Consider the following 17,081-nt stretch of genomic DNA (forward strand, 5'->3'; position numbering starts at 1 on the left):
ATCCTCCCAAAATCTTATCCTACTTCCATCCCCAAGAGCAAAACCAACAGCACCATTAAACTGCCCACCTATACTTACTATATCTCTCCATAACCCCGTAGCTTTGCATAGAGACGATTTTTTGGTCCGCCATCCCCTCTCATCCGTTCCATATTTCTCAACGTTTTCCTTCCTTCCAAAGGCTACCCTCCTCCAACCCAACCCTCCAAAACCATTTCCCAATAAGCGCTTCCTTCACGGTAGCCAAATTTTTTTATGCCTGTGCCCCCTTCTGAGAAAGGTTTACATCTCCTCCCAACGCATCAAATGGAACTTAATTCTTCTCCTCCACAACCTGCCATAAGATATCCCTTCTTAAGTGAGAAGTGATCCGGTCTTTTTATAATAGAGTTGGGGCATACTGAATATGTAGCAACCTACCCTAACAAAAAGGTATGATATGGCCAGGAAGGTCTCCAAAGGCCTGGACTGTTTTTTGACTTAACTGTGGCTCAACCCCCTACAAATAAATAAACAGAGTATTCTTTGTAATAGGCACATTGAATGTGTAAGATTCAATGGAGAGAGACCAGAACAGTCAAGTAGCCACCCTGTAATTCCATTGAGGGGGTGCCGGGGGCGCATTGGTGTGTTAAGTATTTTTTTGACTCCACCATATTAATGTATAAAGTGCATGTAATACATGTTTTATATGTCAGGATCATAAATATGCAAATCAAAACATTTTTTGACTCATACACTACGGAACATTTTCTCAAATAAAATGGTGAATGCGCATATAATACATGAATTTGCTACCTATGCACCTAAAACATGCCAACGTAGCATGTGTATGAGATCTGAGATGTTCATTATGCAACCAGATATATACAAAATCACCTTTCATGAAGGCCTAAATGATCTTCAAACCAGTAAATCATAGCACACCAACAAAACAAAACTGGTTAAAAGAAAGAAAGAAAACACACACACACACACACACACACACACACACAGAGACATTGATTTTGAAACCCTCTAATATCACACCATACCTCACGTTGAGAATTAGAATATGCTAATAGCATGTACAAATGTTTTTGTTGTCTCAACAGATGCTAAATGAGGAGCACTACATTAAAAACCCTAGAGAGTTACGGTCTATGTATGGATGTTTGCTAGCCCCACAACGCACCCTTAACCACGGTCGCCTGCATGGAACATCTCAACCCTACATAAGGTGGGCCCACGGTGCAGATGGCCTGAGGCAGAAGGCAGGCTGGTGAATGATCAGGCAGGCCACAAGTGCAATTTGAATGTGGGCCTTTGGCAACTTTTCTAAACCATCCATTGTTTTCATGCATTGCAGCCTGCCCAATCAGAGGACCAGCCTGATTTTCAACCCAGGCCATCTACATGGCTCAGATGTCCTATGTGCCCGGCAAGTTTGACATGCGTGCTAAATGTGCTTGTGGAGAGGGTGCTTGTGGGGCCCACAACCTCTCATATACAATGTCAATCTGCAGAAGTACCACATTCCGATTCAAATTGACTACAACTGGATAAGATTATTGAAGCAGTATGTACCTACAACGAACCAACCAACGAGGGCAACCGTGAACAAAACCAAGCAAATCAGGAAGGTTGAGCTGCCCAATAAGATCCCAAGGCCAAGTACTACAACAAACGGTAAGTATGATCTTACAATGGATGTTTTATTCACCCATCGGCCCTTGAGGAAAATCAGAGCTGCCAAGTTCACCACATTCCACCGATCGTGCCCACCGTAAAACATCCGGTTCAGATTGTTCGCAACATAAGAATGGCAGTTGCATGTGAACAGGTTGTACGCCCTATGTTGGAACTCTTGCGTGCTCTTTCGTAATGCATCATCCCACGTCATCTGTCTGTCCGGCTGGGTCTGATCATAGCTATCCTCGGTCGCATGCCCAACCAAACTTGGAGAAAAGCAGCACTGGCCCATGGAAAATGAAATAAAAGATTGCCGTAGTGATAGAGATAATTTAAACATGAGCAAGTCTATACAACAGTTCACTGCCATTTTTTTGAAGGGGTGCCTCATCCACTGTACCTATGGCATATGTGCACGTTAATCCAGACTGTCCAATCGTAGGGCCACTGTGGATGGAAGATACCCAAAAAGTCATCGTAAACATCCAATTGGCGCCCTAACGAATGGGTGGTTAAAAGTAAAATGGTTGAGTGACAACAGATGGTTAGAATTATCTGAACAATCTGAAATTTTGGGCCATGCTCCAACCACAAAGGGGGTTATGATTTTGAGGACTGGGTTGCCACACGTCTCATATATGATGGATGAGACATAACTTAAAAAACGAGGAGGACCTGCCAAACTAATCTAGACCTTTAAACATCCAGATGAAATCGGAAAAATAAGCATACCTTTTCTTTATTCATTTGAATGTACCGGGCAACTGCTCCAAATGCAAAGTGGTCAACGCACACAAAGTTGGGCCCTGCAAAGTCCAAGATAACTCCGTCCTCTCTGCATATGCCGATATGGCCGATGAAAGGTATGAACCAGGAGATAACAGGCAGCGGGGTCCACACTATACAGTATGGAAACCGGGCTCTTTTTGGATCAATTTGTATATGTGGCAATGTTCTTTCAAGCATCAGATTGTTATCAACGACGGTATCTGATTCCATCAGTCAAACCTTTTCTCCAACTTGTAAAAGCTGCACGAAATGTTTCCTATTTAGGTAAGCTGTCCAAAAATGTATTCGAGACATTTGTTCAATTACTTTATTTCTAGTTGTAAGTCTGAAAAAATAAAGAAAGAAAGGAAGAAAAGCAAGATAAACACGTCTGATCAGCAAGAGAAGATTCAAAATGGATATATAGCACTCTTATTATCAGAGAAAAGATTAACATATTTACCCAAGTGAGCTGAATTGAGCATGGTATGTCGATCCTATTGGATCCATCCAGCAGAGTAATTATTCATTAGTGTGGTAGAGTATGATCATTCATACAGAGACACACAGCCATGGACACATAGCATACATGTGTGTCCTCAATACAAACCATCCAAATTGGTTGAATGAAAATTTGTCAATCATCCAAATTCAACAAACAAATGTGCATCAATCAGAAGTACGAAACGTATGATGAATCTGATTTTGGTGCCATGCCCCATATACAATGGGGCCCATGATTTGCATAGTTTGGATTTAGGCATGTGTATGCCACATGTACAATGTCTGGGTGCATGACCATCCCAATCTGTCAAAGTATCAAATGACTCATCATCAACAAAGCAGTAGCAAAAATTATGAGGTTTCTATTATGTTGTCATGGATGAGCATTGCATCCGTAAAGCTCCTGATGCAAGACAATTAACCACTTGCTCTAAAAGCTCGAGCTGATAGAGCATGGCGAATCAATCACTTCATCTCATAGCCCAAGCCCCACATCCCATGGGTTAAGACCTCGGCCGAACCCCCTTGTGGACCCCACTTCGCATGGGTTCCACTTCACGCAAGCCACCAACCTCACACGGGTGGGGCTCGCTTCACACGAGCCGCCCACCCCGAGTATACCCCTGCATCCCACAGGCCACCCCACTCAAGCCCGATGTGAAAATGCCCCTGCATTAGCTCCTCATTCCAAAAGAATAAAAATAGAAATGATCATACCATGTATTTTAGCGATAACCTACAAGTACCAGTTCTTGCCTATATGACGTAAATTTATATAGTTATTACAAGTATAATGAATCAATTGTTTCTATGGGTCACTGACAAAATTTAATTAAAAGAGGAATATGGTAAACTAATAAAACTCAAGAGGGGGCCAGGAGTCCCCAGTACAAAGAGATTCTCTCGAAGCTTTCTTTGTGCACCCAATCACATTCTTTGTGCCACCTTCAACAATTAGCCTTCCAGAGAAATGAGGGAAAGAAAATCCTAAGCCCTTCTCTTGGAGCTTTTTGCCTCCACCTAATTTGCTTTTCCGGGCCCTACCAGATCAATGAACATTTTACGAATCCTTACATTGTCACCGCTAGTGACCCCACTCTCACCCAAAAACCAGGGTCCAATTGACCATCCATCCAAATTAAGTTTCCACCACCCCAGTGGACTCTCCCAAACTTCTCGTTTGTGGACGGTAAATTGATCGGTATTGAAGACCACATTCAAGTTTCTCCACATCTGCCAAATGGATATGATGGGGCTCCTTGCTAGAGTCCCAATTATCATGGAGCCCTTGATTCTTTCAATTATTTCTTCTGCCAAAGCTTCTATATCACAAAAACTCTGATTATCCTTTCTTTCTAAATGGCATGAAGTACTAAATTTCATATGTCGTGAAGAATTGCATGACATCAACTATCAAAGGAGTCTCCTCTAATCATGGAAGGACTATTACCCCAACTTTCGAATAGTCCTTCCAAAGAGTTGGAAAGTCCAACTCACACCAAAATGTCTTAATAAGTAATTCCAATTACACATAGCCACCTCACAATAAATAAACAAATGCACCACCAGTTCTTTTGATCTCTTTCATATAATGCTTCTATTTGGCCTTCTATGCATTCATTTCTTCAATGTAGAGATGGTTAGAATCTTTTTAGCCACCATAATCCACCAAAAGGCATCCATCCTCAAACGAGCACACCACTACCCCATACGGATGCACGCTTGGAGCAATTTTTACCTATGGACTCAAATGCTTTCAAAAAGGATAGAGAATGAAAGAAAGCACAAAAAAGCCCTCCAGTGGTCCATTTCCAAACTCCCACATCCCCTTTCATTCTAGACAAAAACCTCTCTCCTAGTATCTTTTGAAACTCAAATGGAACAATCTCATTTTCTTTGATGTTTCTCCAGAATTTAACACCCCAAATCAACTTGGCCAAAGAAGAAAGAAAGACTCATAACACTCCACCTCCCTCCCTTCTTTGAACACCACTCTAGACAGATTTTGAAATTTTGAAGCCAAAGACTCCTCCCAATCCAAATCTATTCCCAAAGCCTTATATCATCTCCAGACCCTATCTTAAACTTAACCCTTCTTTAAAACCTTGCTAACCGTTTTGAGATCATTGCCCATGTCCCCTAAAAGCCACACATGTGGTTTTTACAAGAGAAATTAATTAGTTAGGTTCATTTTTTTTATTTTTTAAAAGTGTAGTCAAGAAAGATCACTTGTAAAAATTTTATTTTAAAAAAATAAAAAATAAATAAAAAGATTACTTGTTAACCAGTGTATCAAATAGCGTTCGTAGCGTAGCGGTAGCATAGCGATTTCGCTACGTAGCGTCAGAAATAGCGTTTTTCCCGTCAGAAATAGCGTTTTTCCCCTGTAGCGTGCGCTACAGGGGTCGTAGCGTACGCTACAGGTATGTAGCGTGTAGCACAGGTAGCGTACGCTACCTGTTTTGTTTTTTTTTTTTTTTTGTTTTTCCAGTGCAGGAAACAGTGGTGAACTCACACCACAAGCAAACTTAAGTTAAAAAACCTAATTCTAAACGGCTTCCACCCCCAAACCGCAGCAGCCGACGCAGCTGCTCTCCCCACCCTTGCATTTGGAGACCCAAAATCTTCTCACAGAGCAAATCTGACGCTGCCGACGCTGATTCTCTCCCCACCCTTCAATGTTGTGGTCGAAAGTCAGCTACCAGGCGCAAACCGACGCCGTTGACGTTGCTCCTTCCCACTTTTCAATCGTGAGTTGGAAAAACAACTTCCAGAGGCAAACCGATCGCTGTGGAGCTTCAATATTTACAGTTTTCAGCGATTCAATCTCATCTTGAGACAAAAATAGGTGCGCTCCTTCCTTTTTTTCTTCTTCTCCTCTTCCTTCTTCTCCTTCTTCCTCTTCTTCTTCTTCCTCTTCTTCTTCTTCTTCTCGGACTACTGCAGTTGCGGTCGCAGCTGCGGATTCTTCTCTCTCTCTCTCTCTCTCTCTCTCTCTCTCTCTCTCTCTCTCTCTCTCTCTTCTTTCCCTCTTTTCTTTCGGTTTCCCCCTCTTCTTTTTCATTTCCGGAATCGAAAATGGAATAGACGGACAGCCACACACTTATTATTATTATTATTTTTGTGTTCTGCGATGCACGTTGAACAGTGCACTTGCACTATTTTGTTACACAGTTCCTGTAATGTTTATTTTCCATCTAACCTGTTAATTAGGTTACATTGACATGGATGAAGGGAAAACACACATGTCAGCTTGATCTAATACTTTTGTAGCCCCTAATAAATTTTTAATGGTGGATGTTTAATTATTGTTGTTTCTTATGGTGCGGTCCACCCGAGCTTTGGATTTGCCTCATTTTCGGGCTCATGCCCTAAAATTATTTGGCAAAATGGATGGACGGTGTGGATATAACACATTTATCACGGTGGGGCCCAAAAAACTGACACTTGTGTGCTACACTTCACAATCCGAGTCCCACCTAATTCGGGCCCTTAAAAAATTGTACACGAGACATGTATTAACTTAAAAATAATAAGACCTTATCCATCAACTTCTTACTATTTAATATTTATCATATATATATATATATATATATATATATATATATATATATATATATATATATATATATAGTAAAATTAAAAATAGAAGTATTGTGTACGGAGGGCTGAACGCTACGCAACACGCTACCGCTATTTAAAACACTGTTGTTAACTAAGCAAATCTTATCCTAGTTGAAGGATTAAGGAATTAATTTTCTATTTTAATAGGCATTATATTTTTTTGTGAAGAGACGAAACCTTATAAACAAAGGCCATGCATACAGCTCTAGTCTAGACATGCAATTGAGAAATCAAGCTTCTCGTCTTCCCCTTTTGGTTCCTGCAACTGGATTGCCAGAGGTAAGAGTCTTCTAGAAAACTTGATGGTGGGACTCCACTATTTATCCCACATTTTATTTCTGGTGTGCAACAAAGCAAAGTGGAATTGGTGTTTCGAATAGCTAGAAATTATGATTATCAGGTATGTTCTCCTAGATATCCCCCTAGTAACTCTACCTGGATCCCAACCTACAGGATAAACAAAAGTGTTCAAAGGATATATTTGCTTGGAAAGTATGCATGTTTCGTTGTAAGGGCATATCAACAATGTCAAGTATGCTGATGTACTTCACGTTGCTTTCATTGCCCACAAAGTATGGTGCACAAGTTGGAAACAATGCAAAGAGGATTTCTGTTGTGAGGAATGGAAGAGAAACAAAAAAATACCATTTAGTGGATGGAAGTGTCCAAACCGACTAACCAGGGAGGAACATGCATCAAGTCACTAACATTCATGAATCCAACCTTTCTTGATAAATTTCAGTGGAGATTTGGGAATGAGGAACTCCCTCAAAAAATAATAAATAAATAAGAAGAAGAATGATTTGGGAATGAGGCATGGTGATTGTGGAAGGAGGTGTTGGAACATAAATATGTACTCTTAGAAAAAGTGTGGTCCACAAACACATCATCAAGGTATCAAGGATCAGGGTGTGGAAAGCAAACCTCCATCAAGCATGAGTTCACAACAGGAATCAAATTTGATGCCAGAGACAGTAGGCAAGTGAGATTTGGGGAAGATATGCGGTGCACAAAAGCCATTATGTTTGGACTTCTAATGTTTATGCGAGTCAATTCTGTCAAAAGGTATGAGAATTAAGTCAATGCATCCAACCAAGAAGGGAAACAGAGGGTGTGGACATGGACCACCTATAGAATACATAGTTAGCCAACAATACACCAATGCCAGATATGATCTGCAATTTGATCATGGGAAGGGAACAGTTGAAAGTAAAGAAACGCCAGACATGATGAAGGTTGTTTGCTTTATCTAAATCCTATCTGTGGTCCTACAGGATGATGTCCAACCTTTGAACATGAGTAGCATATATCTTTAAATGTGAACCATTCTGGGCAATATTTTAGACAAGGGTTTCCCATGGGGAACACAGCCCCCACCATGCAGCTATGGGATTTTTTGCTTTGATGCTAGATAGGGAAGACCCACATGCTTCCCAGGTGAAATTACCATTTCAACATTAGAACTCCTGGCAACCAGCTCATGGGAACAAGATCAAGGACTTGTGGTACTTATGGAAATTTTGGAATGTGGCTTTCCAAGGGGTGGGAATGGATAAGAGGTATAGAGATGGAACCCCTCGAGCTCTTTTTAGTCATCTCATACCATGCTCAAATGAAGGGTGGGAGGGGGGACAACAAGGCATGTGCTTTTCCTCTGAGGTTGGCAGCATTAGGTTGGGTTGCAACTTGCAAGGCAGGAGAAATTTTTGACAATTGACCATCTAAGGATTAGGCAGCATATTCTCATGAATGGCTATTTCTCTGTCGTTTAGATGTCGAAATGGAGAACCATGTTCAGATCCATTCCACTTCTTCAGCAGCGATTCGGGGCTGGCACATCAAACAGTTTGGCCCGGAATGAGTAATGCCAGAATCGCTCGAAAAGGTGATGCAAGCCTGGGACCATAGACCAAATGGGGTCAAAAGGAGGATTTTGATTGTCAATCTTACAGTCTTACCTATTATTTGGTCAATTTGGAAGACATTGAATGCAAGAATATTTGGTATACTTCTTATGAGGTTAACCAGGCATTGATAGGGACAAAAATAAATGTGGGTGATGGCTCTAAACAAGTTTGTTAGGGCTTGGAGGTGAAGATATGTGTGTGGATCAGACCGGGTTCCAATCCTATATGTTTGCTATTTGATAAGCCCACACACATGTGCAAGGCAGTACATGTGCATTCCTCCTCATGTGTCAGCATGAGACCTGGACATGAGATCCATCAGGTAGATGTCATCTAGAAGATGCCCTGCCCCAAGAATGATGTTGGTTCAGTCATCAGATTGACCACAATACCAAAAACAGACAGTCAACTTAGAAAACTCGGTCAATTTTTTTTCTTAGATCATCTATTTGTTTCGTAAGTTGTGGGCTACCTTGTGAGTGGTGATCAACCAATTTCTCTTCCTTTTTTTAAAAATAATTCATTGCGTAATACTAAATCTAATATATGAAATAAGTGGAATGAGAGGTTGACAAAGCTGAATTAGGGTTGGTAAAGATGGAGGATACATGAAACAAAAATGACCGGTGTTGTTCCTGCCGTTTCAGCCATGGATGGTGGTCTGGTCAGGTCAGTTCTGCGAAAGGTGTTTGGATGCATCAAAATGTGAATAGCACCCTATAGCACACATTCCACGAAAGTTGAGTCCAAGGATTATTGATCAAGATTGTTCATTTGATGGTGCCAACTTAGTTGAAGGCTAATCCAACCATCAGCCCAATCTTGTGGATTACCGAATCATTGGCCCAATCTAGTGGCCCAACTAATGAGTAAGCAGCCTATTTCTAGGCCAAGGTAATTTCATGATGGGCCCCTTGATGCAGGACAATTAACCACTTGCTCTAAAAGCTCGAACTAATAAAGCATGGCAAATCAATCCCTTCATCTCATAGCCCAGACCCCACATCACATGGGTTAGGAGCTCGGCCAAACCCCACCCCCCGGTGGCCCCCACATCATATGGGTTCCACCTCACACGGATGGGGCCCGCCTCACACGAGCCGCCCACCCCAAGTGTGCCCCTGAATCCCATGAGCTACCCCACTCGAGCCTGTTGTGAAAATGCCCCTGCATTACCCCTCAGTCCCCTCCTTATAAATGCCTCACATCTTGCACATGTGTGCCATGTCGGCACAAGTGCTGCACTTCAATTTCTTCGTGAGAATGTCTCTTGTTTTCCAAAGATTTCTAGAATCTTGTCAACCAAGCATGATCTTTCCATGAAACTTTTTTTTTAATAATAACTTTATCAAAGGAAAAGAAGCAAAAAGCCTCACAAAACTACAAAGCAGCCCAAGAAAAGGATAAAAAAGGAAAACAACAAGAGCCTTTATATTTGCAACCCACTCCATACATCCCATTTAGCACTCCCACAAACATCCAAGACCTGCTTACTTCAATTGCGAAAGCACCTGTTGTTACTCTCTCCCCACAAAGCCCAAATGCCAACCAAAAAGGCTAATCTCCAAGAAATTTTTTTGAGAGATGACAAAATTTTATTGAAAAGCTCCAAAAACGTGAGAAAAGAATACAACCCAACAACAAAAAGAGAGACAAGCTCAAGGGAATGGGGTAGACAAAGCTGCCTTATGCCAAGAGAGGAAGTGGCTCTCGACCGAGCAAGGCATGATCCACGACATGTCGAATACTGACAAGAACCTAGACCACAACTCGCTACCGAATGGCAGTGAATCAAAAAATGGTCAACTGTCTCCTCATTTTGCATGCACACAATACAATTGTTGGCAGTCACCATCTTCCTCTTCTGGACGTTATCAATTGTGAGTACGTTATTCCTTCCCACCAACCACACCAACGTTGCAACCATAGGGGGAGACCAACAGTACCAAACAAAGTGTGGAAATTTCCAGAAGGAGAACCAAGTTTTGACTTGTAAAAAGATCTAACCAAGAAATGGCCAAACTTCTCTTTATTCCAACCATCGATTCCTTTTCACCTAGTGAAGAAATGGCCAGCCTTGAAGACACTTCAGCAAACCAAAAAATTCACCCATGTCCCCATCCAACAAATTCCTTCTACACAAAAGAGACAACACGACCTCATACCCTAAGACTAAGTAGCACCAAGCAATTAAAATGTTTGCATCCTGGGATAGACTGGCTAAGCTCGAAAATTCTTCTCAAAGCGTCCTCCCTCCCACCTAGGGATCATCCCAAAATCGGATCCTTGAGCCATCTCCTAAAAAGAATCCAACTCCTTCCTTGAATCCATTACCCAATCTGACTATCAGTTTCCATAAAGCCAAAGCTCGACAAGGAGAAGAATCCTTAGTCCACCACCATCCCTCCTTCACACGATACTTACGCTCAACTCCTTCATACCATACTTATGCTCAATCACCTTCTTCCGTAAGAAGCCCTCTTCCATTCTAAATTTCCATAACTATTTGCCAAGCAATGGTAGGACCAGGGTTTCTAACTTCTTTATTCCCGCAACCCCTTCCCCAGTTGATTTGCAAACCTCTTGCCACTTAAGCAAATGGAATTTGTGTTGCTCTTTTGCTCCCTACCATAAGAAGTCACGCCTATGCCTCTCCAATCTATCCAAATCCTTTGGGCACTTGAATAAAGGCATGAACTATAGCAATAAATTAGATAAGGCTACCTTGATTAAAGTCAACATTCCCTTAACGAAGGATGCCAACCTTTCCACCGCGACAGCTTCCTTTTATGTCTTTCTATCACCTTGTCCCACAAGTGCTTTGCCGGCTTGCCAATGCATTACAGGAGACCGAGGTACATCGAAGGAAAAGATCCAGCCCTGCAACAAAAAATCTCTGCAAGCTTTCCAGCCTCCTCATTTGAAGCACTAACAACCAGCATTTCACTTTTGAGGATGTTCACCATCAAACCAAATACAGCTTCAAAGCACCAGATTATCTTCTTTAAGTTGTAGACTTTGGCTTCTTCCGCTTCACAGAAGATAAAGATTGACATCAGTGAATTGTAGATGACAAATTTGGGACCCTGCTTTATCCACTGAAAAACCGTTCATGAGACCCACTTCCATTCTCATATCCAGCATCTTACTCAAAGCTTCCATCACCACTACAAATAGGAACAAAGAAAATAGATCTCCTTGCCGTAATGCTCTAAAAACCTTGAAGAAATTTGGGACCCCGTTTTATCCACCGAAAAACAACCCACTTCTATACTCTTATCCAACATCTTATCCAAAGCTTCCGTCACCACTATAAACAGAAACAAAGACAATAGATCTCCTTGCCGTAACACTCTAGAAACCTTGAAGAATCCCTTAGGAGACTTGTTCACCATAACCAAAAATTTGGCCAACCGCTATGAAGGCTTGCCTAAAACCCGATTTTAAATCCCTCAACAAAATCAAGATCGCTAGGTGGGGTGGGATCAATATTGGATCATCTGCAAAAGGTTCCTTCCTTTTCCGACATTTCGGTAGAAGATTGGTCCCTCCCAACTAGCTTTAAAAGAAGACGGCATTAGCCCCAGATTCCAAGACGAAGTTGTATGACAAGAGTATCATCTGTGGTTCCTTTGAGAAAGGTGTGATACCACCAACTATCAAGCCTGACGAGTGGTCCATAGAAGTGCATCCCGAGAATTATCCAAGCCACCAGTCCCCACGATTCCAAACATTAAAGTCACAAATCACCTACTATACCTCCCGCTATCCATTATGTACCTAACGCCACCTAGTCCTTGGGCCTTCCTCCCCAAATCGCATCAACCACCAACTGGTTCATTGACTAAAGGTTAGTTCCCTACAATGCAACAATCTGAGCTTTGTATTTTTCGCACACATCCTCAATATGGAGTCTTTTCTGAGGGCACCCCACACCCCTCATATTCCAGCTTATAATTCTCTCATGCCCTTAGTAGCTCTCCGCACCCGATCCTGTCTAATTTCTTGAACTCTCAAGTTTCCCTTCTCCTCCACGAATTGAAATAAAGCAATGAAGTCCTCACAATCCCTCGATGAGACTCCAACCATCTTCTCGACATGCGTTATGGCCTCCTTGATTTAGCACATTCCCCTACGATGGATACATGGCTACCACCCCCCCGAACAACCAACGCATAATCACATGACTTCGCTGACTTACTCTTCTCAAGCTTCCTACCGCTTCCTCCAGATAACTGAATAGATTGAATGTCTAAGGCTTCTAACATCGTATCGCTCATGCACTGAGTATCCTAAATTCCTAACACTTCAACTAGCTAGCCTCCATGACCACTACCACTCTCTTGGCCCTCAACTCTCTATGTTTGCTCCTCCATGTTTATTCCCTACAGAGGTATGGATCCACCGCCTCCCACAAAAGAGAAGTCCTCCTGAGCATATTTTAACTCCCCACTACCGAATGCAAGACCAAGATGGCAAAAAATGGGCTCTAACTTGAAGCTTCTCTCAAAGAAGGTGAAAAAAGGATCGCACATGCCCGCTTTTAAAATATCGCCCTCGTGCAAAAAACCTGGACCCAACTTTGAACAAGCCAACACGCACTAGAGATGGTCATCATCAACACCTCTGGCCAAGACAAGTTTCGCAAAATCAACCTCCATCGACACTCGTCACAAGCTAAGAGACACAAAGGCGCATGTTGCTCTCTTGGAGGCAAGAGCACCACCTACCCCTTAATGATCATGCAAGTCGACACCTGTTGATTCCTCTTCTTTGACGCGGATGGGAGACAAAACGTGTGGTGGTTGCCAAACCGTTGCCTCACCACCTAGTACTCCTCGTGAACCAACACCTTACGCATGTCCAAAGACCGGTTCTATGGTTCGTCGAACCACCAAAGATGTGATCCATCAGCCTCCACCCCAACATCTATTCCAAGGTTTTTCACTACCATCCCAACACCACCATTACCTCCTTTACTACCCTCCTCTTCACGCAACACTCACTCAAATAGCTTCTCTTCGCCTATTGTTATGGTCACTTTCTCTGGCATCGGAGATAGTTTATTCTTTTAGACACAAATTATGGCAACTAGGAGATCCTCACATTTCTCGATCAGAGGGTCAATTGCAATTATCTCCCCTAAACAAGAACCCACCACCTCAAAGATTTTCCAAAACCAAAGTTCTCAAGGAAGATCCCATAGTCAATACCAACATCCCCCCTTCCCAAGATCAACCAATCTTCCCACTTGCAAACCAAAGACCTAATCGTCTCTAAATATGTTGTCAGTAATGATGACCCAATCAATGTTTAGCCTCCAGCCTCATCAACATCCATACCTTCGTCTTGCTAAGCTACTCGGCCATCTTCTTCCAGTCCGTAATTTTGGGAGAACCACTTCCCACTTTTGCTATCAAGGCTCTAGCTCTCACCGTTGCCACCAAACTCCATTGAAATACCCTCCGGGCGCTTTCGATCACCATCAAATGGAATCTCACCAACGGTGCCTCATTCGAATTTCCATTCCATACCCACCTCTCATCTCCCTAACCTATCTCACCTGCCTCCCTCAAGCCCTCTTCTCTTTCTTTCTCCCTGCCCTTTGGGTTTCCCACAGCTGCCTCTCAAAAAGACTAATCAACTTGATCCCATCTTCCACCGTCCCCTTAGCAAAACTACCCTTCTCCTTTCTTACCCCTCTATAAGACAACACTCGATTCACCATCTCCAAACCATACATGCCTTTCTTCACCAATCGCTTCCTTCCCCCAAAGCTTCTCCCATTCAAAGAAGCTACCAAATGATTCGCCTTGTCCATGAATCCTCAAACTATCTGACCCCCTTTTCCGAGGAATCACAACCTCCTTCACCCTCCCTACTTCCTCAAAGAACCTGAAGAACTATTGTTTTGACCACTGCTTCGGAAAGCTTTCGATGAACAAAGTCAGAAGCTCCAATGATGCCCGATATTCCTAAACAACTTCCTTCCCATCTTGCAATTTGCCTTTCCTCTTTACATGGACCCACCATTCTGTTGCCCTCTGCTCTAGATCAGCATCCCCCTCTTCAAAGACCTTCTTACCAGCACTCGTGTGGCCGTGTCACTTCGTTCTCCCCAACTCCCCCCTCCCCCATTACTCTCCCTCGTCACTTCCCTTCTCCCTATATGCTCCCTCTCCAACACTCTCTCCCAGTGTTTTAACCCCTTGCTTCTCCTCTAGTGCAATCTACCTCTCGATCATCCTTGTCATCCTTGATTGTACACCCAAACATGATAAATAGAATCCTTATAAAGGATTGTCTTACCAAGAAATGCTTTTTTTTTCATGAACTCCAATACATGCATACAAATGACCCTTAAATCTACACCATATCCCCCTTTTAGACGTACCCTGCCAATGCTGCCCAAATATGTTAGTCCAAAAGCCCAAAATATTCGACTAGTTGATCCATGCTTTTTGGAGATTTCAACAACAAAGGTACCCCTAACTCAAAAGGGCTAGCTTTAGCTTCAAAATTATTCAAAACAGCTACCTTCAAAATGACATGTGTGTCAAACCTGCGCAAACATTCCATGGCCCATAAATCAGGCCCATCCAGTAATTGGGTGGGGCCAGACTCATAAGATTACAATGTTGGTTAAAAGAAACCTTGCCTGCAACCAATAGTCAATATGCATTTGCGACCCACCAGACGACCAGACCCACCTGGACTTAGGAACATGATTTGATCATGTTGACCTTAATTAGTACATGCCCCTGATCTGACATATGCTTGCCATGTTGACACGTGTGTCGCAATTCACCTCTTTAATCACTAGTCGCAAGAATCACTTTAGCACCCAAAATTGGGGGAACAACAAGTCAACGACCCCTTTCGGCAATCAAACCATAATAAGAAAACAGACCCATCTGCACTCATCAAACCAGTTTGGGGATCAACCCAATTCTCAAAATCCATTTTTGAGATCCAAAAACTTCAATCCCTCCCAAATCCACCTAAAAACCCGATAATCCCCAACCTACAGAAATAAGAAAAGGGACCCATTTCATTTCTCCATTCCCAATACACAACTCTGCCTCGAATTTTCAGGGAAAATCAATACCTTTTACAGCCAGACTCCAGAGTTCGATCAAGCTCGCCTTGGAAAACCTCAATTCGTTCAAATCCCAAAAACCTAAAAACAGAATATCCAAATTTCCTCCCAATTCGACAAGCCATTGGACAGTTCCGGTCCGACAGTTAAGAAGATGGGTAGCCCAGGAAGGCAAAACCAGCAGGTGCAGCTGGCCGATGTAGTGAAGCAGTGTTTTTTGTATGCGTTGAATGGGGCGAAGAAGATCTCATGTAATGCAGGGGTGGAAAAAAAAAAACTAATTTTCCTCTTTCTACTCTTCCTCTTCTCCTTTGTTGAAGATTGGGGAGGGAAAAAAAAAACTCTTGCTATAACTTCGCAGTGTGGATTTTTTGGTTTTGTGCAAGAGAAACTACTCTGTGTTCTTCAGATCAATTCATGCGATTAGAGATTGTTAACAACATGAGATCAGATTTAGGGTGTGTTTGGATGTCCCAAATTTCATGAGAAATTTTGACCAATTCATCGTGACAAATCATGAAATTTCATAATATGTGGTGCAACCAAACGCCCTCTTAAACGAGCGAATTAAACAAACCTAATCAGAGAGAGAGAGAGAGAGAGAGAGAGAGAGAGAGGTTTTACATTGCAAGGGTTCGAAACAGAGGACGCTGATTATTTCTTCCAGAGAGAAAAGCCCCACAGCTGTTCACGGCAAAATGTGCAAAGCAGTTAAAATAAAATCGGCAATGGGAAGCTCCTGATCGTCGCGTGCTTGCACGTGACGTGGACGACTGGCATGTGGGGACTGCCCTGTGGTGGACCAAGGCAACGGTGCCCTCTCTCCCCAAACCAGTGGAAACAAATCAGATTAAAGAAATTATTAGGTGGGCTGGGAACGGGTGTCCATTTATTTGAACCATGAGCCTTAGCTTGCCTGATATATAAACCATCCTGGTTTGGCGGCACGTTGGGCCACTCCCACAAGTCACATGTTCACACGTGTTAGCTGGGTTTGTTATGCAGAACTCTAGGAGGTCTCGTCCTTGATAGGATTCTTGCGGAAGTTACTACCCCCTATTACATTCATTGAATGGACTGGGAGAAACTTGTTAAATGGATGTCTTCAATCTGGGTAGAATTAGGGACATCAATGGATCTGTAGCTTTGCTTGATCAATCGAAACTTTTCTGAAATTAGACGGATTGCTCACATGACAATTTTGGACCATGCTCCATCAATTTAATATTTGAAAATATCTTATTTATTCTTTGGACATTTTTTTTACCTGTTTGATCACTCAATCTTTGGTCTACTTGATTAGTGTCAATCAATAGACGGTGTGCGTGGAACTGCGTAAGTATGTGATTTGTTTCATGTTCCAGTTGTGATAGTATATATATTGGATGTAATAGGGATTAGGATATAACAAGGGTTTGCCAAGACGTTCATAATAATTATGGAAAATAAAAGATGCGGTTTTGGGATATTCGAATGGGATTTTCATCATTGTAAGGGCATCATCTCTT

General features: G+C 42.4%; 1 protein-coding gene across 2 annotated transcripts; it reads right to left on the minus strand.

Annotated features, from left to right (window-relative positions):
- Positions 1–406: 406 nt before the first annotated feature.
- On the minus strand, positions 407–16,338 carry LOC131253563 (protein RTE1-HOMOLOG). 2 transcript variants are annotated; one of them, XM_058254611.1, is made up of 4 exons: positions 16,198–16,338; positions 2,404–2,700; positions 1,685–1,954; positions 407–499 (listed from the first exon to the last, which is right to left on the minus strand). In XM_058254611.1, exons 2-4 carry the CDS (start codon positions 2,668–2,670, stop codon positions 422–424), a joined length of 615 nt encoding a protein of 204 aa, XP_058110594.1. In that variant the 5' UTR covers positions 2,671–2,700; positions 16,198–16,338; the 3' UTR covers positions 407–421. The 2 variants fall into 2 exon arrangements, with proteins under 2 accessions (XP_058110594.1, XP_058110587.1); XM_058254604.1 differs by lacking the exon at positions 407–499 and having other exon boundaries at positions 1,002–1,954.
- Positions 16,339–17,081: the final 743 nt, after the last annotated feature.

The sequence above is a fragment of the Magnolia sinica genome, chromosome 1, assembly GCF_029962835.1.
Source record: "Magnolia sinica isolate HGM2019 chromosome 1, MsV1, whole genome shotgun sequence".
In the NCBI taxonomy this organism is placed as follows: Eukaryota; Viridiplantae; Streptophyta; class Magnoliopsida; order Magnoliales; family Magnoliaceae; genus Magnolia; species Magnolia sinica.

What these genes read in the sequence shown, in the direction of transcription:
- LOC131253563 (XM_058254604.1), bottom strand. Translation starts at nt 2,670, where the DNA reads ATGGAATCAGATACCGTCGTTGATAACAATCTGATGCTTGAAAGAACA. An exon ending in TTCAAATGAATAAAGAAAAG is followed by an intron (nt 1,955 to 2,403) that starts GTATGCTTATTT and finishes TCCATGGGCCAG; the next exon opens with TGCTGCTTTTCTCCAAGTTT.